We start from the raw sequence: 19,460 nt of genomic DNA, 5'->3' as shown, positions 1-19,460 counted from the left end.
CACGGCGGAGTACTTCTCCACATTTCTTTGGCGGAAAAGGGAAAGGGCGAACCTGGTTTGCCGCTGCCCTTTTTTTCCTGCCGGGCCGCAAGTCCACTTACCGACCTGTCAACGTAGACCGACCTTGCCTCGAGCTACCTACCTACCTTTCTGCAAAGGTCGATTCCGGTCTTCCAGCGTCATATTCGGGCCTCAACGTCTCCTCACAAAACAGTTATTCTCTACATAATACCTGCTTGTGCAGTACCGCAACCATGTCAGCGGACGACCAGCAGTTCCTGGACGTCGTAGGCGCCCCCCTCTTATCCATTTAAAGCTTGTGATCACGAGGGCTCTTACTGACGCTACCATCCTCCACAGCTGTCCTCGCTGCCCAACCAGATCCGCCGGTACTCGGACGACCTCGCGAACCTCATCAACCCGCACGTAGATAAGGCAGCGCAAGCGGTGCGGGAGACCCTTGCGTCCACAGAATGGCTGCCCGACTCGGTGCGACCGAAGCCTCCAGTCCGTCATGTCCCCATCGAGGTCATAGCCATGGGCCGCTTCGAGAGGGTTCACGGCTGGGTGAAGGAGAACAAGGTCCTGACCGGTGTCATCGTCGCCGTCGTGGGAGTCGTCGCCTACCGATCCTACCGGAGCAGCAGGTTTTGCAAGAAGACGCGCCGCGCGAAACGGGCTAGGAACGGTGGACGCCTCGAGGTTGTTGTTATTGCTGGATCGCCCGCTCTGCCTTTGACGAGGTCACTGTCTCTGGACTTTGAAAGGAGGGGATTTATCGTTTACATCGTCTGTAACGCCCAAGAAGACGAGAGCATGGTGCACAGCTTGGCCAGACCGGATATCCTGCCTCTGACCATTGACACTACGGATGTGAGTTGCACAGATGCCCTACTGGGGGTATCGCCTCTTACTGACATATCATCACGCAGCCCCCCAGAGCTGGCGCGGCCATCGACAGCTTCGCCCAGTACCTCCAGTCACCCCACGCCCCGGCACCTCGTACGAGACCCAACCATCTGCAGCTGAAATCCGTCATCCTCATCCCCTCGCTCAACTACCAGACGTCACCCATCGCTACCATCCCGCCTTCCAGCTTTGCAGACCTCTTCAACACCCACCTTCTCCACCCCATCCTTACCATCCAGGCATTCCTGCCGCTCCTGACCACCCGTCTGAGCCCGCCCGGAGAGAAGTGGACACCGCCAAAGGTGCTCGTCTTCACGCCGTCCATCATCTCCTCCATCAACCCCCCCTTCCACGCTCCCGAGGCTACCGTTTCGTCCGCCCTGTCGGCCTTCACCGAAGTCTTGACGGCGGAATTGCGACCTCTGGGCATCCCAGTGACCCACATGCAGCTGGGCACTTTTGACTTCACCGGCTTCCAGCCCGCGAAACACAGCCATCCTTCGCAAAGAGGCCTTCTCGAAGGCGCTCCCGGCATCGATGCCGACGCCACCGAGACTCTCATGTGGCCCGAAAACGCCCGTCATGCCTACGGACGCAACTTCGTCATGCAGAGCACCTCCGCCATCTCGGCCGGCCGCATCCGTGGTCTAAAGGGAAGCTCCCTTCGTCATCTTCACAACGCCGTCTTTGACGTCATTGACGGCTCCATCACAAGCGGCACCGTCCGTGTCGGCCTCGGCGCCAGCGTGTACGGTTTCGTTGGCCGATGGGTGCCGCGCGGTCTAGTCTCGTGGATGATGGGCATTCGTCGCGTCGACGAGTTGTCGGCATGGCAGACTAGTTCCTACGACGGCTCGCTCGACGGCAGTGAGAGCGGGGATGGCCAGGACTTCATTGCGGTGCCAGACGAGAAGCTGGATAGCAACGTGTGGAAGTCATCTTAGAAGGCGACACCCCAAGCCAAGGACCTCGGAGGTAATTTCCCCTGCCGTCTGACAATGACGGCATTTATCAACGAAAAGTCCGATGAGACTCCCCCCACGACGCGGGAGTGTCTACAACACACGGACGGAGACAGTGGCAGCGGAGGCGGCCGGGTTTCGAACGATTTGTAGGATGATGAGCCATCCGGTCGTGCCGACGACACCGAGGGCATGATGTACCTCGGAGGGGAAGACGCCACTCTGGTCAGTTTGTAAACGGCATGATTAGTGCCGTGAAAAGCACATGATTGATGACTCCACTCGAAAGGAAGGGGGTCCGCGACCCGTTGGAATAGCATGATTACGATAGTAATGCAGTGCCATGTCGCGGTTGCGCCAAACCGGTTGCACTGCGTGTGAACATGCCGCCTGAGTATTCCGCGATATTGCTCCGTCTAGCTTCATCTTTCTCGAGCAATTGGCCTAACGAATAATCGTGGTCCGTTGGTCTGAAACCTCGACCAACACCGGGATAACTGTGTACACTCTCGACTCCCAGCTACCATGTGTTCCCGGATCTTGCTCTAGCTTCTGTGAAAACCTGTGGCTTTGCGGCTCATCAAAGGCGCATCTCCTGCCGCTGCCTGAACTGCCTGAACCGCCGTTGCTCAAATGATCCCATCCTCTCAGACTTTTTCGCCAAAACGGGAAGAAAGCTCCCTCCCCCGACTTCCATGTGCAGAAGACTTGAGCTCCAAGCAAGAAAACGGAGAGAGCGGCTCGCCCCCCCGCCCCCTTTGAACCAAAACACACTCCACCGGACTACCACCGAAGCAGCCTTGGGAACCCGTCGCGATACCCGCTCAAACCCGCTCATTTGGAAGAATACCCAACATAGCTAACTTTCGCCCATTACTATAAAATCATGAGCAAGTGCGGAGGGGAAACAAGTCACTCAAGTATATTCATCTTTCGCGAACTCGATTCCGAGAGCCTTGGTCGCTGGGGGAGGGGGGGGGGGGAAGAAAACCCTTCTCCAGATCACCGGTTCCCGTCGGCGCTCTCGTCCCTCTTCCCGAACCTCGCCCCGAAGCCTCCGAGATCCCTCCGGAAGAACTTGCCAAAGTTCTTGAGGTTCTCGTTCATGGTGGCCTTCTCCGCGCCCGCGATGCCGCCGGGCCCCGCCCCCTGCCCCAGGTCCCTGGCCGCGCTGAGCAGCTTCTCGCCCAGCGACGTCGCGTCGAACTTGCTCGGCAGCCCCGGCATGGCGCTGCTGGCGCTCGTGAGAGCGGTGTTGGCGTTGATGGCGCCCAGGCTGGAGCTGCCGAGCCCCGCCGTTGCCATGAGCGGCGTCAGCAGCGGGGACTGCTGCACGAGCTTGTCGCTCATGCTGCCCTCGCGGTGGATGCCAAAGAGCTCGACCAGGTGGCCTTGGTCACCCTTGCGGACACCCTTGAGGTCGAGGATCTTTCTGAAGTTGGTGTCGGAGCGGTCGCCGATATGGATGAGGTAGGCTTGCACGAGACCCTCCGGTGGCGACGGGCGGACTTGCAGCGTCTTTAGGAGTGGGTCTATACGGTTCATTGTCTGGTTCACCCTCCTGACATATCCTGCCGGTGCTGTATGCGTCGTCGTGGACGACTTGTTGTGGTACGATAAGAGATTCTCGAACGCTTTTGTCAACACATACTTATCGAGCAGCATCTGAAAATGGTCAGCGGTTGCCAAATGCGATGGGAGGAATGAAGGCCTACCTGTTCAGCGCCAACCTCGGACACGGGACGGCACTGGACGATGTTGCTGATGTATGCGTTGACAAGATGATCCACGAGGTTGTCGCAGAATGCTCTGGCATATTGCTGCTTCACGACGAGGCCCATGATCTCCTCGGTCTTGCTGTTCACCGAGGACAGCAGCTCGCCGACGTACGAGCTCTGGTCGCTCACGCTCTCCATTGTGCTCCAGCCCGTGTTCCGCATCTCGCGCCACGAGCCTTCGCACGCAATCTCAACGTTGCGCACCAGTGTCAAAACAGCGGCGCTAGCCACACCGAGGAATGCATCGGCTTGTGATGACAGATCGATCTTGCCGGCGAGCTCGTTGTCGATGCGCTTCTTGATGTTCTCTTCCAACTGGGTAGTGTTTGTCGACCAGAAGTCGGCCGTGTTCAAGACCAAGATGACATCCTGTATTGGCGGCCCTTGAGGCCCCGCTCTTTGAAGAATATGTAGGAGAACTTGCTGCGCGTACTCGTCCAGATACTTCATCAGGATCTTGGAAAGGTCCAGTAACCGGTCGCTGGTGGACAGCTTTGCGCATTGTGACAGGGTGACCTTGTAGAAGTGGAAGAGCTCAATGGCAGACGAAATGACGGCCTGCGACGAGAATTCTTCGTCTTCCGGAAGCAAGGGCTGATTGCGGTATTTTGGTATCATGCTGGCGAGCTGCTTGTCTTGTGACTCGACCCACAGGCTCAAGTAAGGCTCGAACGCGGCGGATATGGAGCCGTGGAAGTTTGATGCCCTGTCATCGGAAGAGCTCAAAGTGTCGATGCTAGCCCGGGGCTCGTTGGCAAAACGCCTCTCGAGACCGTGCTCAAAGTCCAAGGTTTCTTGCAGGCAGCTCAGCAGGAGATTGACGTCAATCTTTTGCCCATCCGTCCTCCGCATGCTCCTCTCGAGGATGCCCTTGAAGTCGTCCCTGGTGCCATCACAGAAAGCCATCGCCAACAGCTCGTTGGCGCGCCAATGGGGCGGGAAAATGGCGGCATGTTCGTCTTCGTGGGTCTTGAGCATGCGCTTGAACCACGCATACCTGCGGCCGATGTTGTCCAGGTTCCCAGCCTCGTCGTTGCCCCTGAAGACAGAACGGTATTCGCGGAGCTCGGTATTCACGTACCAGTTCATCAACCGTGTCCGCGCCATGTCGCCGAGGGCATCCATGACGAGACAGGCCTCGACGAGGATGCCTCTCCGCTGGGCGACCTCTCCCTTGGCGAAAGCGATCTCGAAGTCCTCGCAGACCTGCTCCAACAATTCTCGCTGCAGCTCCGAAACACCCCTGCTCAGAGTGGCGATCTGGTCGATGCTCCTGTAGCTGTTGAAGTGCTTCATAAGCTGCAGCACAGCTTGCAGTAGACTTGCACAGTCCCTGTATTGCCTCGTCCTGGCCAGGCCTCTCAGCTGCTCGTATGCCGTCGTCAGCATTTGTAGTCGTTTGAGCGCCGTCATGCTCAGCGTCAGGTTTCGCTTGGTGCCATCGAGTCGCTTAATATCGGCCGTCATCGAGGTGATGTTTCGCTCGGTCTGGATCGCCCGAGATCGGACCGTCTCGATCTTGCGGAAGAGCTGGGCTAGTTCGGCTTGGGCGGACTGCATGCGCTCGAGGCTCGAGTCGGGCCCGTAGGCCTGGGCGACCTCGAGTTCGGATATCTCGACCGAGATATCATTTTTGTGTTTTTGAAGAGTATCGGAGACACGGCTAACCGAGTTCACGGTCGACGGGTGCGGGAAGAGTTGATTGAGGTGGTCGATGGGATCGTAGTCGGCTGCCTCAAGTCAGATGTGAGCTGCGCGGGGCGTGGACAGGGTAATGTACCAGCATCGAGGGAAGTTTTCCCGCCAATTGATGTCCCGTTCATACTGACCACGTTAAGCTGGAAGTGCAAATCGTCGCAGTGCAATGTTTTGCTAGTTATCGGACGGTTTGCTGCATGTGTCAGATTCCCGAAACCGGGCTGCGTGTCTGAGCTCCGAGCTCCGTGTCGATATGTCGTCACGTGTCAAGATGCGAAGCAGGGATTCTGCGACGGGATCTGCCGGACCAGTCGGCCTACGTCCCGAGCCATCCTATCATGTTCTGGAAGCAAGTCCCATTCAATCCATTTTTTCCTTAATTTGGGTCATCCCACATTGGGGAGTCTGGGGAACATCTGATTTCGGATTTCCTCCTTCTTCAGCCAAACCTTAAGATGACGTTCCAGTGAGCATGGGTGTTTTCTCTCCCTTTCACCAGTGCTCATCATCCATTGGGTGCAGTGGGAAAAGACACAGAGAGAGCCGGCAACCTGATTTCTTGGGTCACTACGCTCTTCGCCACGCAAGATGGCACGATTTGCCGATTGTCAAGATTATGGACACCGCTTCAGTTTGGGTGCTGCTTGTCTATGTGAGCCCGACAGAATGTCATATCCGAACAGATCAGAGCAAAGCTGATGCCTCATAGCGCGCCAAGAAGCTGTTGGCACATATGTTGTTAGCTTCATCCGTCACAGCGATTGGATCGCCAATAATTGCTGCCTCGGCCGAATCTTCAGTGCCGTCTCGGCCGAGTGCCGGTACCAAATCCCGAGCGTCCCAGGAAGTAGCCATGTGCTCTCTTTAGGCTGTCGCTTTTCCAACGACACAAAGACTGGGAAGGGAATTGGGCCATAGACACTTGCGCCGGTCAAGGACGACATGGTGAGATGGTTGGCGGATACGGTGCGCTCTACCACATTGGCACCTTATTGGTAAGTATCGTCTCACGGGTGCACAAATCTCTCTACGACGCAGGTATTGCAGTTCTATACACGGCTGGGATCTCTGAATCCGCCATTCTTTCAGTCCTCGGCTTCACTGAAGATGTCGGCCGGCCCAAGAAGGCATTTCTGAATCGGTGGCCCGCCCGAGGCCGAACCAGCAAGATAAATCATAACAGTCAAGCGATAGTCTCGTTACGATATCGGACTGTTGGATGGTGAACAAACTTCTCGACATACAGTGCGAAACAGCTCCAAGACAGAGAAGCCGAATCGATGTCTCCGGTTTTCGGAGCACATACACACACATGTGCCCTATACCGGAGTTAGCTCTATCGGTCGATTACACAGCCTACGCCGATAATTTCGTTAGCTGATGGATCTTTCTGTCCACCACCACACCATACAGTATGACATCTGCGTGGATCGGCCACGCCTCGTTCCTCAAGATTGCGCTGCAGTTCCCCTGACATCATTTACCAATGGATCGAAACCCCCGACCCAGCTTACGCTTGCAGTTGCCGCTACGAGCAAACCACATGCGGAGTTCTGTCCAAGAACATGAATCACAAGTCATCTCGGTCGCCAACCGACCAACCTAGGGTTGGCATTTGTCAGATAACGAACCATATCATCCGACATCTCACCTGGGTATCCCTGCCCGAGCCAAAGACGGTCAAAACCCTGAATCAGATCATTCCGCAGGGATGATGCGAGTTGGTGATTGACCAATCATGACCTACTGTGCATCAGAGAAGACATGTCAGTCAGACAAAACCAGGTTCTCCCCAATGCCATCCTCCTACATAACCCAGATGATCACCAAGGCCGGGATGTCTTCTCCATGACACGTCAGCCCACGGGATCGTGAAGGGTTTCGTCCATAGGCTTGGGCCCAAAAGAGCCCGTGATGACGACTGTGCTGACTTGTCAGAACTTTGTTTGAATTTGCATTCACTGCAACCTGACGCCGAATTGGTCGTCCAGCGGGCAACTCTGGCTGAGTCGCTGCTCAGCCTCCACATTGCGTACTCGAAGAAGCCTCCAAGCCCGGCTCGTCTCGGCATGGGCTTGATCCCTGTCCGCCTCGTGACCTCCGATATTTCAGCTTCGGCATTCTCATCGCCGACTCGGACCAGGCGGATGATTAGCAATCGATCGCAGTAAGCACCGCACACAAATTCCTCCCTCCGATCCGACATCACCCTCATCACCCTCCAAGGGCATGTGAGCATGTTATCGACTACGATGGTCTGAAAACCTCCCTCCTCCACAATTCTGACAGCGAACCAAGCGAAACATGCCGGACCAAGTGTTCCCATTCTCAATGCCAGCACCACTCTGCCCCCCCTGGTTCACAATGCTCTTTTGAAACCGCCTGCCCTGTACTACCGGGCCCGTTACACCTACGTCAGTTTAAGCGTTGGCCAGCCGTTCCCGAGAAATTCTTCAGCACATCATTCTCTCCGATAACCGAGTCATGTAACCTATGGAATCCTCACCCCCGGTCATGGTCCTCCCCGCCCCTCTCGCCCGAGAAGCGCCGTAGATCCCCCCATTTCATCCCGCAGCCTCACCAAGAAAAACCGCCGGCGGCCACCGCCCGATTGTACACGTACATCTTATCCGTCATAGGTAGCGTACACCGCGCCTTGACCTTACCTGCCGAGATGGCGACGTTCTATGACCACCCTCCCTTCCACCGACCCTCACCTCGGGTACACTGCAAATCCACCTGCCGCAGCAGAACAGCCCCGTCCAAATACTTCACCGCGATGTGCCCCTCGGGGATGCAATCGACGAAAATATGCATTGCTGCCAAACCAAACGGCCCGTCGCACCTCGTGGAGAACAACACATTCGACAGCCCATCCAACAAGCCCACCGAGTCAGTGCGTACCCGCCTCGGTTTCCTTCCCTCGCGGTTCTCGGCCTACCAATGAGCACAAGGCGGCTCGTGGGCTGCACACACCCCCTCCTCTGGTTTAGTAAAGCTAGGGGCCAGTACCTAGGAGGCGACCCCAAGGGCCCAGCGGGAGGAGAAGTGAGGCGTTCTTGTGAAGCAGGGATTCATTCACCAGCGTGGGAGCCCGATGTTTCGCTATATCGGGCTCCCGATAGCAATGCAAAGCATCGGGCTGCCAAAAACCTGCCAAAACACGTCTTCTGCGTTGCAAGTAGCCAATCTCCTTGGGGGGCTAAATGTCTAGCCCCGTGCCGCAGCAAGAAACTTTCGCCTTGGATCGCCCAAGATGACGCTCGGACGTGGCTCGGCAAACGACTTACTTACAGCAAGCAGCCCTGACAAGTTTTCACGGGGAGGACGCCAACGCTAGGCACACCCGGCACCTCAAGGTCTATGCCTGCCGGCACGCGATGCTGTGTATGTGACTAGGTCGCGCAAGACTAGCGTGATAATGGACCAGGGACCAGCATTCATCACGTCCCATATCAACCAACTCACCACAACCCTCCTGTTACTAACGGCCAAAGGATGGTAGAATCTCACCTCATCCCCTTTCGCCTTTCACCGAAACCTCACCGTTCCACCGCCACCGTCATCGGCACTACTGCATCGCCCCCATGTTGCCGTGCCTGTTCTCGTGATACTATCCCACGTGTGCAGCACACCCATCCTATTCATGCCGTCGTTAGCCACGACCCCTCCCCCCCTTCGCAGGCTGAGTCCGCCCCAGTCTCGCTACCACCTACCGTCTCAATCCAGCATCCCGCCATCGTCTTGATGCAAAGCACATTCTCGTCCGTCTTCCGCCTCGATGCAAGACTTGGAATGCCCAAAAGATTGCGCATGTACCGCCCCCCCATACCATGGGAGTCCTGCAGGTGGCCGCCACTCCCCCTTGCCCAAACGAATTACCCTTCCTGGCATTGCTGAGTTAGATCCGCCGCCAGATATCCCAGCGACACCCCCCCCCCCCCCTGGGAGTGATGAACCAGATGCAAGCCTCGCATGCAGTATCATGACTCTGCCCATCTCCAGTCCAAGGCGACTGACTGTCCGGCCAACAAAACAAGAAAGTGAATAGATCAAAAAAGGGTCATGAATCGGAACATGATACCGATCACTCAACAAACAAGAACCGTTTGTACCCTCCCCCCACCTCCCTCCCTCCCCACAGGTGGCGCGGGACGGACGGGGAGCCACATGTCGTCAAATCAAGGAAGAACGGCGCCGTCGCCCCGGGACCCCTCTTCGCTTCATCCGAGTGATGCGCGGAATATGCGCAACAACGGCCAATGTCCGATTTAGGCAGTAAGAAAAATACGAGAGAGAGAGAGAGACAGCGCGCGCACGCACACCCTCTCCGAAATGAATCTGTAATAATGATAGGATCACATACCGGATCGGTCGTGTTGCATAGTCCTTCCCGGCGCCTCATTGGGCGGGCCTGTTTCCGAAAAAGAACCCAATCATGTCCCCCTCCTTTCCAGAACGGGCACAACCACAACCACAACCACAACCGCACCCCCCCCCCCCAAGGATAGACACGATAGGCAATAAGTAAGTCGACAGCACGTTACGCCTCGGGGAAGGGCACGACAAGACAACACACAGAACAAACAGCACCAACGCCAGCCCCCAGAAATCAATCGTACAACTTCCCACACTTGCTGAGTGGGGTCCGCGCTCCCTCGCCCCCGAATAGGCAGTCGAATCCTGCCCTGCACCCGCCCGCCGCACCGAGTAGTTTCCGCATCCCGTATCTCGGACTCGGAGTGCGCTCCGATCTCACTTTCCCACCCGTGTGCCGGGCCAAAAATATGAAAAATGAGAACACAGATAAACCAACGCGCGCGCGCACACATACACACACACACACACACACACACACACACATACCACACACATACCACACGCAGGGTACCCGTCATCGATGTGGGTTCATTCTACTATGTACATGGTATCGTACCGTACCGCACTCACCTCGCATTCTCGCACACCCCATACAGAATACTACTACTACCACCACACCCCCCCTCACACACACGCGCAGTTTCAGTAATCCACACCCACCGCAGTGGTACCGGTAGCCCAACCCGCCCCAGACACATGCACACACCAAACTCTCACCACGGGCAGACCAAGCAACGGGGCGGGAATTCTGAATCAGGCAAAGGTCCACGAATCAAGCCAAGTTTCTGAACATGGAAAATAAAGAGACCCGTGACTCGTGCGATTTTCCTTCAGACAACGTTGTTTTCCGTCGACCCAGACGGAGGAGATAGATGCTTACCAAAGTTACACAAGAAAAAAGAAGAAGAAGAAAAAAACCTCCTTTCCGATTCTCCTTTCACCCATCTATAATGTGAGTCATGATACGGATGATGAAGAATAGCCAACCCAAGCCAAATGATGCCATGCAGAAAAGCAAGCCACACCACACCGCCCGTTGTTTACCTTCGTGTCCATGCGGGATATCTTCAACTGCTCCAGAATTTTGATAATTGATCGGCCCCCCGCAACTTCCCCTCCTACGAGGGGGGGTATGTGGAAAAAAAAAAAAAAAAAAGAAACCCTCCTCCCCCCTTCAAAATAAAAACATCTCTCTACACACGCTATCCGAGATGCTTCCATGCAAAATGCAACGGGATCGACCGCAAAAAAGAAAAGAAAAAAAAAAACCCCAACAACCCCAAGCTACAACGCCAAACTCCATGTCGAGAGCCGCCCAAACTAAATGCGTTGTGTGACCTGTCAGATGCTGTCGACCCCTCCTTGCGCCGTGCGAATGCAGTTCATCTTCTGTAGCTGGTCGCCGGCCCGTCAGGCCGACATTTGCCGACGCAGGACGGCAGGCTGTTGCTAAGTGTCTCGAGAGTATCCCATGTCGATCGCCCCGACGGGATACCGATCAGGAGCTGTGCAGTGCCCTGAACCCGGTTGCTATCAGACTCCGTGAGCTGTCCTTCGCGTCTGCTGGCCCGCTCCAGTAGAATAACCCCTGGCGAAAATGTCAGCAGTGTAACCACTCCACGCATGCTGCCGGAAACATACTCCCAAGCTCTTTTGTTTGCAGAACGCCGCCTTCATCTTCACCGTGTCGGGGTTGTCGTACGTCACGAAGCCGCCGTCCGCGCCGACACACTGAGCTGCGATGGATTTCTTGTCCACAATCTCCTTCGTTCCGCGGCGGGGCAGCTGGTTGTACTCGAAAGTGCCGTTGCTCCCGCCCGCCCCCTTGAACTTCTGGCCCGGTCCGGTGGCATGCAGAAAGCTGCGGCCGTACAGGGGGATGCCGAGAAGGATCTTTTGCGAGGGAAAGCCCTGTGAAACCAGATACTGAACTCCCGAGGCACCCGAAGTTTCGTCCTTGCTCATTGCGTACAGTTGCGCGTGATGCCCGCTCCTGTGTGTCCATGTGCCGGCAAAGTCGTACGCCATCAGGTTGAGGTAGTCGAGATAATCCGCCGTCCGCTGGAGGTCGATGTACTGCAGCACTGCTCTCGCTGCGGGAAGCGCAGCCGTGAGAAGGTAATGGCTCTCCGGCATGTGTAGGCGAACCGCAGCAAGGAGGGCGAGGAAATGGTGGCCTTGTTCGGAGTCACACGGATACTCCCACATGACTGGCCCAGAGACGTCAGAAGCTCACCCACTACTGCAAGATGGCAAACTTACTGTCGATGCCGTCGAGGCCCGACGCATCCACAAGACCCCTCGCAGACCTGGCAAAGTTGTCTCTATACAACGTGTTGGCAGCCACCGAGGGAAAGATGGCGCTTGAGCTACCGCCGCCGATGGAGAGGATGACCTGCAAGTGCGGGTGCTTCTGCTTCAAATGCATAAGGGAGCCAAGACCACCTTGGACGCCGTCAACCGGTGCGCGGGCATCGGCCCACTCGTCGCTCAGCTAAAATATCATCCGGTCAGTCGGGGTATATGCTGTTATGGTTGCAAAACTCACAAAAACCCCGCCGTCGGGCGAAATGTTTGCAAAGGCGTAGTATACATGATTGATGCAGCCATAGTTCATGGCGGCGGGCGTATCGCCCTGGTATATGCGTTCGTTGGGGAAGTAGACTGCGTTGGTGTACATGACATTGGAGATGCTAGTTGTTCTGCGCGACTTGCGCGAGGACGACGACGACGACGATGACAAACTCATCCTGACTTTGGTTGCCATGGAATGGCCGGAAGCAGACGAGATTCAAAATGAGATGGCAGAAAAGAGGAGTAAGTAAGCTCGTAGAGTCAAAGCCGGAAGGGGAACGTGGTAAGGACAGTCGGTATATGAAGGGAAAGACTTGGACCCAAGGCTGCATGTTTAAGCAATGAGCTGAGCCGTCCGTTCGGGCAGCAAGCGCGAACCTCTGTGGCTCCATCAGCGCGGAGGGTGAATGGTCTATATGACTAGCTAGACACCACAGCGCGGGACTGACAAGGAGATGCTACGGCGAGGGAACGTATTAGCAAGAAGCCTTGCCCGAAGCGGTGGGGGCAACGGGGTATCAAAATTACAAAAGGGCCCAGGATACTTTGAAGCCACGATGCATGACATAATTGGGATGGGGGTGGAATATGGATCATGGGGGTGTGAGGACGGTACTTTGATGCAGCCTGCGCTTGCCAGGGGGGGTGGGGGAGGTGGACGGATGCCGGTGAGACTCTCTGTCAAGTCGTATACCTACCTATATGAGGATCTTGGACGCACGAGGAGCCCCGAGTCGCCACCTTCGAGAAGAGAAGAAGACAAGGTGAGAGAGCGGAAGAGAGGTGACGAGGGCTGCAATGCGAGAGATTGCAAGGCATCGTAGTCGGGCGCGGCCGCCTTACTGCGCTACTATGGCGCCACTGCTTTGACTATCGTCCCGGTTCTCTTGTCTGAGTTGTTAGTCCGGCGCGAGTCTGTCCTCGTAGCTTGAAGGGCCGTTGGCCACGGCCACAGCAAACGCTGCTTGGCGGCAGTTGACGATCAGGGTTGCAGGGGTGGTGGGGGAGGGGGACAGCAGTGACCCATGTGCACCGCACCGCTACTTTCGCTCCTCCCCCTCCTCTGTTGTTTGCCCACTTCTTCTGCATCCTGCAGCCGCTTTCGACACGCCCGCCCGGCCGTGCGTGTAGGTCTTAGCTGTAAAGCATCGAAAGGAGCCGGTGGCGTTTCGAAAGCTTACTGGCTACCGCCGCCCGTGCCTGTGCCTTCTGTGTTGTTGTTCCTAAACTTGGTGATAGATAGCCGCATTCCTCCCACGCCTTCTCTTGCCCGACCAATGCAAGCGTGGCGTGGGGACCCGCGGCAGCGGAGACGGCTATCCTGGCGCTGCCGTATCTTGCAGGGGGAGATCCAGCACGTACAGTGCTCGTTTTTTTCTGGCCATCACAGGCCGGGCAGATATGTCCGTCGCAAGAGAGACGATGTGTTTGTTCGCTGGCCGTCGGGACAGACAACCTCCATCTACGAGATGAGGCGACGAGGGGCTCTCGGTTTCAATTCCTGAATGGATATTATCAGGGCTCGAGACATAGTTCCCCCTCTTCCAAATACAGTCCTTGTCTCGACACGGGCTAGTCTCAGCCGCAAGGTGAGCCTGAGATGAAGAACGTTGACGAGCAGAACTCGACAAGTTGCTTTTTGAGACCGGTTGAACTGGGGCCGTGCCTGGGCCTGAGGAGGGGGGGTGGTAGAGTAGCTGGAAGAGTTCAAGACCAGCGGAGAAGTTGCCATTCCAGGGCCCCATCCGTCCCAGGTTAGCACGCACCAACCCGGAGTGAGAAAAGAAAGCCTATCTGGAGAATCCACGAGGCGGTCCCATGCTAAATGAGACAACACGCTGCGAAGGGGCCAGGTGGTGAACACTGCCTGGAGCAGTGCACCAACTTTAAAGCAACATGTCGTTTCTCTCGGCCAAGTAAGCTGTTTACATTGCTCGGAATGTAGGACGTGCACCCAACGATACTTCCAACGACCGGCGTCTGCCATCCGTTCGCAATCTCGTAATCTTGTGGGGATTGCCCCAGCTATTATCCAGCGATTTGCCGGTTCAATGCGACGACGAGGTAGGAATCTTAAGCTGAGCAGTTTATAGACAGTGCCCGTAACACTGACGTGCAAAGAGTGGACCAACTGGCGGGCTGGTATGCACTGAAACCCTTGGGCGGTAAACTAGCACGGCGGTGTCTGGCGCTGTGGAGTGGGGAGATCCCAGCTCACGCGCGCTGAGAAACCGGGGTGGAGCCAGTGAATCACACGCGGACACGCATGGAAAATCGACTCCAGGCGGTGAGGTTCGACGCGAAGCGAATCGGCCTGGGCAGACAGCATCGTTTTCCGAGCACCATCGAGACACCATGACATGGCGAGCAGAAATGGCCGTCTCGGTGTTGGCCTTTTTGAACAATGCTGCCGGTACAATGTGCACGAGACCCAATGGTAGGGGAGTGCAAGTCGAGGGGGCACAGGGCACCACGGACTTGGCTGCATACAGTATGCGTGCCCCGCCAAAGGATGGAAACAGCCGACGGAGTCGATGGGTTGAGGTGGAGGACAGGTGCAGACGGCTGCATGCCACGCTGGCAGCACATGACCGTCGTACATTGGAAATGGCCCTGGGACCTAGAAGAATCCGACGAACTGGACGGATGAGGTCATTGCGCAAGGAAGGATCGAGTTGGTATCGACGAAAGATCCTGCATTACATGGTGTAATGGGCCGTTCATTGTTGTCTTGTTTGCTCGTTGAGGGCGCAAATGGCAGCCGATCAATGGCGCGGGTAGACTTTTTGAGACACGCATGGCGTTGTATGTCGGCTTTTGCTATGCCTTTAGTCTGGTGTGGTCTCGGCGGAGCCATCTTGGTCGCATCGGTCCCACGAGACAGGAGATGTATACCCATCCACGAATGCCCTTGCCCACCCAAACAGGTCGATTGACTTTTCCGAATGTTGATATGTCGTTAATCCGTGTTGTGGCTGCATGCTGTATCCGTGTGCGTGCCATATGTGGGTGCAACAGCACCCTGGTATTCCCATATGGTCTAGCCTCCGCATACAAAGATATGCGGGCAAACTCGGTATGTAAATTAGTCGCAGCAGTCGAGTCCCATCCATTGGGCTTAGAAGACTTCCCAGTTGGGTGTAAAGATATCAGCAAAGTCTAGTCGAGGTCGACAAGCATCGCCATGCATCATGGCTACATCTGCACGTCGGTAAGTGATGCATGCCATTAGGCTCGACACACAGAGAGGGCCGGGCGGCCCGGGTATCGGGAACGGCTTGAGCTGGCGGCGGCCTAAGCTACTGATTCGGACAGAGGCAGGAAGGTGGAAGAAACACGCTAGAACCGCCATAACGTAGGACCGAAATTAGCAGGAGAAATTGGCCAGCCGTTGTGGTTCATGTTTAATGAGAGGCGCGAGACGGATTGAGGGATGACGGAGAGGAAAAGAGGAAGAAGAAAGGGAAGAGTGTCTATTGCTGTTTCCGATCGAGAAGTGCAGCGTCATGTCATTCATTTCCTGCCGTTCCAGAGGCAGGAACTTGACGTGGCGTGCCTTTGAACAACTGCATGGCTTTTACTCGGGAAGGAACAGCGGAATGTCTTGCCGACATGCCCTCGTAGGTAGGTAGGTAAAGACAAGGTAGGTGGAGGAGAAATGCAGTAGAATGGAGAAAAGGCCCCTCCTTTGCCTGCTTGTTTTGGATCCCACCGAAAGAAAGGAGGGGTTGCAGAAGCCGACGGCTGGGGGTCCACACCCAATGTCAATTCAATGCAAGAGAAGGAAAAATGGAAGGAAGGAAAAAGATTGGTAAAACGCATCTCATCGGGCAGTCTTGGCGGGCCGAGTATGAGTAGGGTACTTACCTTTTTTGGTATTACTAAGTGGATGAGGAAGGAACTAAAAGGGTTATTTGCCAAAAGAACGTGGGTCCTTCCTGACCACGTTTGAGTGCTCCTTCTCCTTCTGCTTCTCCCTCCTCTTCTCCTTCCTCTTCTCCTCCTCCTCCTCCTCCTTCCCCCCCCTCCAAGTAGATCCTCCACTCCAACCTGACCCGCCCATATACACCTTCTCCACTTTTGACTCGGCCATGCTCTGCCATACGAGAGCACTGTCAAGGACAGCTCTTACTTCCGATCGACTCGCCCTACTTGAGACTCAAGTTAGATATCTATCGTCTTGGGGGTCACGGTTCAAGTCTTCTACTATGCAACTATGCCATCGGCAACGAAACACAATTGGCGAACGGCAATAGCTAGACCTCGAGGCATACCAGCATGCCCTTCTCAGGTGCTCCGGGATGCCTGTCTGCCTGCCCTCGACACCATTCATTATCATAGCCAAGTACTGTCGCGAACCAGCTGAGACTTGATCGAGTCGCAACTCTGACCCAGTTACATGTGTTGCAGACCTCGTCCTTCGGTCTCTTCGCCCGCTTTTTGCTTGCACCCGCCACCCAGCAGCCGGATCCCAATGCTGCATGTACTTCGACAACGTAGAATGCCGCCAATGCCGATTGAGGATTCGTTATATCTAGTGTGGCACTCGCCAACGGATTATTATTCTGATAAATTCGTGGATTCCCAGCCCATAGCCAGGTATCCATGTCTATACCCCGCCGGCTACCTATGTTGCCTTGAACCATCTGCGAGAGAAGGGCGTGGGTCTCGGAGTTGCCCCGAACCGTCAGCATGGAGCACTAGTAGTAGTCTACTAGTCGGTTGGACATAATCGTCAGAGGATACTCGGCATCGGAACAGAGACTAGCGAGCAGTCCTCGAAGTTGACCATGTCTACTTCTCGTGCTGACACCAAAGGCTAGGCATTAGAGCATACGAAGGTCACTTCAGCTCAAGCAATCCAATTCTGACTAAGAACCAAGTAAACCCTGGTAAAGAAGTGGTCAAGCTACCGTAACACGCACTCATGTCTCCCATGCAACAGGATGCAGCCCCCCCCCCCCCCCCCCCAATCTCCAACTCTACATTGGTGATGTAGAGCACGAAGATTGGCTGCCTGGGGACGGGTACAATTCTGTTCACCTGCCTTCCGTTGCCCTTGTCTTCAGCAAGTTAGATCGTGTCCTAGAAAAGGCATTTCATACGAGTCAGTGTGCCCCATTCCGCAGATAACCCCTGTTCTTGAGCTTATCAGCAGGCCGTTGAAGAATTGCAGTGGGCGAAACGCAGCAGTCGATGGGGCCACGCATGGCAAATCGGGCTCTTCAGGTCAAGTCTGGCGTGGGCTGCATGTGCTGGAGTTGTTCAAGTCCGACGTACCTCGGAGCTGCCAAGCCTTCCGCGCATCGGCCTGCCGTGGAACAACGTCTGGATCTGGGGCCTTGTCTTGAAGCGGCCGGCTTTAATAACGAATCGTGCGAGATTGAAGAGGTTCCCATAAAAATATTGCTCAAGAGCATTGTCGGAAAGTTCATAAAAGTGGCAGTCGTCGGCGTTGCTGAGGCGTTCGTTGTATGGCTGTTGTGGGCGCTGTGCCTCTGGAAGGTTCAGAGGCGGGCTACTCACCCTAAACATGATATACTGGCTTTCCACTCAGATCGCAAAGCTGGTAGCTGATATCGGCCGCCACATGTCATTTATAATCTGCAGAGTAAAGTAATATCGGTCTCTTAAACATCAATATGCCTCCCCGTGGATCCTGATAATTGAAGAGGAACATGAACGGGCCTGGGCCACTGCGCAAGACGTGAAGAGGTTGAGCCCCACCACAGCTCCAATTCCCAAAGCAGATGTGATGACTAATATTTTCGAGGCCCAAGCTTCAACGACAATGGCCGAGTTTCGCAAATCGTCTTGGGCTGGAAATAATTCCCAACACGAGAGTCTCTAGAACCTGAAGAGGATCAAGCACGAATTCCAGTAGTAGCGCGACCAACCCAAAAACATATCGCCTGATTAATTGCCGAATAATCAAACCATACCTCCCGACCATCAGTCCCGCAAACTACTGAAGCAGCGCAACGACACGCGACTCCGATACCAAACCCCCCCCCCCAAGCACGGCTCGCCGCGACGACAACACACCAGAACAGACAGATCAGATCGCCTTCGCGCGTACAAAAAAGCTCCACCGGGGCACCAAACGGCAAGATGGCGGCCGTCGCTTCCAGACCGGAAACAGCCCAGATCCTCAACCACGCCCCGACGGCGACCTCCTTCTCCTTCACCCCGTTCCTCCGCCAAACCTACCGCCACGAGCTCTCCTCCGACCGCCCGCAATGCAAGTCCTTTCTCGCGGGCCACTGCCCCCTCGGCGCCTCCTGCCCGGACCGCCACGCCTCCTCGACTTCGTCGAACCCGTCGGGCGGGCCCTCGCTCGTCTGCAAGCACTGGCTCCGCGGCCTCTGCAAGAAGGGCGAGTCGTGCGAGTTCCTGCACGAGTACAACCTGCGCAAGATGCCCGAGTGCAACTTCTTCATGCGCAACGGCTACTGTTCCAACGGCGAGGAGTGCCTGTACCTCCACATCGACCCGCAGTCCAAGCTGCCGCCCTGCCCCCACTACGACAAGGGCTTCTGCCCCCTGGGCCCGCGCTGCAGCAAGAAGCACGTCAGGAGGAAGCTGTGCCCGTTTTACCTTGTCGGCTTCTGCCCCGAGGGCCCGGGCTGCAAGCACGGCGCGCACCCGCGGTGGAGGACGGACCTGGAGAAACCGAGCGCCAAGGTCGAGGGCGAGGACGAGGCGAAGAAGGAGGGCGAGAGGGAGGACGGCGAGGCGTTCCAGCAGCAGCAGCAGCAACGCGAGAGGCAGAGGGACATGCACGATGACCGCGGGCACGGGGATCGGAGACACGCCGGTCGCGGCGGAGGCAAGTGGCGCGACCGGGGTAACCGGAGGTTCCGCGGACGAGGTCACTGAGCAGGCAGGCAGGCGCTGGGAAAAGGTGGTGCCGAGAAAGTCTTTGGGTTCACGGCTTCCGCTTCTTCTTCCCCCCCTCCAGCTTTGCACGTGAGGAGCACGAACCAGCGTGGATGACGGCGGGAGAAGCTGCCGGCGAAGTACAGCAGCATGGACAGACTCAGGACCGTTGCACGCTGAATGATACCAATTTTTTTTTCAATGACGATGACTACCTCTCAACGGATGGATGCTGTATCGCTATGATAAGACGCTGCGCCTCGAGAGGCAGTTTGATAGC

At 56.0% G+C, this 19,460-nt stretch overlaps 10 protein-coding genes across 10 annotated transcripts; 6 read left to right on the top strand and 4 right to left on the bottom strand.

Annotated features, from left to right (window-relative positions):
* Window positions 1-59: 59 nt before the first annotated feature.
* LY79DRAFT_624024 (uncharacterized protein) lies at window positions 60-2,243 on the top strand. Its single transcript, XM_060562081.1, has 3 exons — window positions 60-287; window positions 361-873; window positions 933-2,243. Exons 1-3 carry the CDS (start codon window positions 255-257, stop codon window positions 1,851-1,853), a joined length of 1,467 nt encoding a protein of 488 aa, XP_060419087.1. The 5' UTR covers window positions 60-254; the 3' UTR covers window positions 1,854-2,243.
* Window positions 2,244-2,873: 630 nt separating this feature from the next.
* Window positions 2,874-5,472, bottom strand: LY79DRAFT_666123 (Vps53-like protein; the record flags this gene model as incomplete). The annotated part of the gene is made up of 3 exons (XM_060563171.1): window positions 2,874-3,536; window positions 3,587-5,379; window positions 5,430-5,472. 3 exons carry the CDS (start codon window positions 5,470-5,472, stop codon window positions 2,874-2,876), a joined length of 2,499 nt encoding a protein of 832 aa, XP_060419086.1.
* A 1,481-nt stretch (window positions 5,473-6,953) lies between these two features.
* On the top strand, window positions 6,954-8,570 carry LY79DRAFT_287373 (uncharacterized protein). The gene is made up of 3 exons (XM_060552172.1): window positions 6,954-7,113; window positions 7,286-7,514; window positions 7,574-8,570. The coding sequence occupies exons 2-3, from the start codon at window positions 7,417-7,419 to the stop codon at window positions 8,292-8,294; spliced, it is 819 nt and encodes a 272-aa protein (XP_060419085.1). The 5' UTR covers window positions 6,954-7,113; window positions 7,286-7,416; the 3' UTR covers window positions 8,295-8,570.
* LY79DRAFT_287352 (uncharacterized protein) lies at window positions 8,571-9,292 on the top strand. Its single transcript, XM_060552171.1, has one exon. The coding sequence runs from the start codon at window positions 8,846-8,848 to the stop codon at window positions 9,245-9,247; it is 402 nt and encodes a 133-aa protein (XP_060419084.1). The 5' UTR covers window positions 8,571-8,845; the 3' UTR covers window positions 9,248-9,292.
* A 298-nt stretch (window positions 9,293-9,590) lies between these two features.
* Window positions 9,591-10,464, bottom strand: LY79DRAFT_287297 (uncharacterized protein). The gene has a single exon (XM_060552169.1). The coding sequence runs from the start codon at window positions 10,243-10,245 to the stop codon at window positions 9,784-9,786; it is 462 nt and encodes a 153-aa protein (XP_060419083.1). The 5' UTR covers window positions 10,246-10,464; the 3' UTR covers window positions 9,591-9,783.
* A 451-nt stretch (window positions 10,465-10,915) lies between these two features.
* On the bottom strand, window positions 10,916-12,882 carry LY79DRAFT_539009 (family 18 glycosyl hydrolase). The gene is made up of 4 exons (XM_060556784.1): window positions 12,276-12,882; window positions 11,990-12,221; window positions 11,369-11,937; window positions 10,916-11,315 (listed from the first exon to the last, which is right to left on the bottom strand). The coding sequence occupies exons 1-4, from the start codon at window positions 12,492-12,494 to the stop codon at window positions 11,226-11,228; spliced, it is 1,110 nt and encodes a 369-aa protein (XP_060419082.1). The 5' UTR covers window positions 12,495-12,882; the 3' UTR covers window positions 10,916-11,225.
* A 694-nt stretch (window positions 12,883-13,576) lies between these two features.
* Window positions 13,577-14,370, bottom strand: LY79DRAFT_287293 (uncharacterized protein). Its single transcript, XM_060552168.1, has one exon. It carries the CDS (start codon window positions 14,286-14,288, stop codon window positions 13,764-13,766), a length of 525 nt encoding a protein of 174 aa, XP_060419081.1. The 5' UTR covers window positions 14,289-14,370; the 3' UTR covers window positions 13,577-13,763.
* Window positions 14,371-14,994: 624 nt separating this feature from the next.
* LY79DRAFT_287326 (uncharacterized protein) lies at window positions 14,995-15,639 on the top strand. The gene has a single exon (XM_060552170.1). The coding sequence runs from the start codon at window positions 15,099-15,101 to the stop codon at window positions 15,462-15,464; it is 366 nt and encodes a 121-aa protein (XP_060419080.1). The 5' UTR covers window positions 14,995-15,098; the 3' UTR covers window positions 15,465-15,639.
* Window positions 15,640-16,259: 620 nt separating this feature from the next.
* On the top strand, window positions 16,260-17,272 carry LY79DRAFT_539004 (uncharacterized protein). The gene is made up of 2 exons (XM_060556783.1): window positions 16,260-16,646; window positions 16,712-17,272. Exons 1-2 carry the CDS (start codon window positions 16,603-16,605, stop codon window positions 17,031-17,033), a joined length of 366 nt encoding a protein of 121 aa, XP_060419079.1. The 5' UTR covers window positions 16,260-16,602; the 3' UTR covers window positions 17,034-17,272.
* Window positions 17,273-18,412: 1,140 nt separating this feature from the next.
* Window positions 18,413-19,180, top strand: LY79DRAFT_506508 (uncharacterized protein; the record flags this gene model as incomplete). The annotated part of the gene is made up of 1 exon (XM_060553727.1): window positions 18,413-19,180. The coding sequence occupies one exon, from the start codon at window positions 18,413-18,415 to the stop codon at window positions 19,178-19,180; it is 768 nt and encodes a 255-aa protein (XP_060419078.1).
* Between the last annotated feature and the right edge of the window lie 280 nt (window positions 19,181-19,460).

The sequence above is a fragment of the Colletotrichum navitas genome (genome assembly GCF_030913465.1).
Source record: "Colletotrichum navitas strain CBS 125086 chromosome Unknown LY79scaffold_5, whole genome shotgun sequence".
NCBI lineage: Eukaryota > Fungi > Ascomycota > Sordariomycetes > Glomerellales > Glomerellaceae > Colletotrichum > Colletotrichum navitas.
Note: the sequence above shows the minus strand (reverse complement) of the source record. Positions and strands in the feature narration are given on the sequence as shown.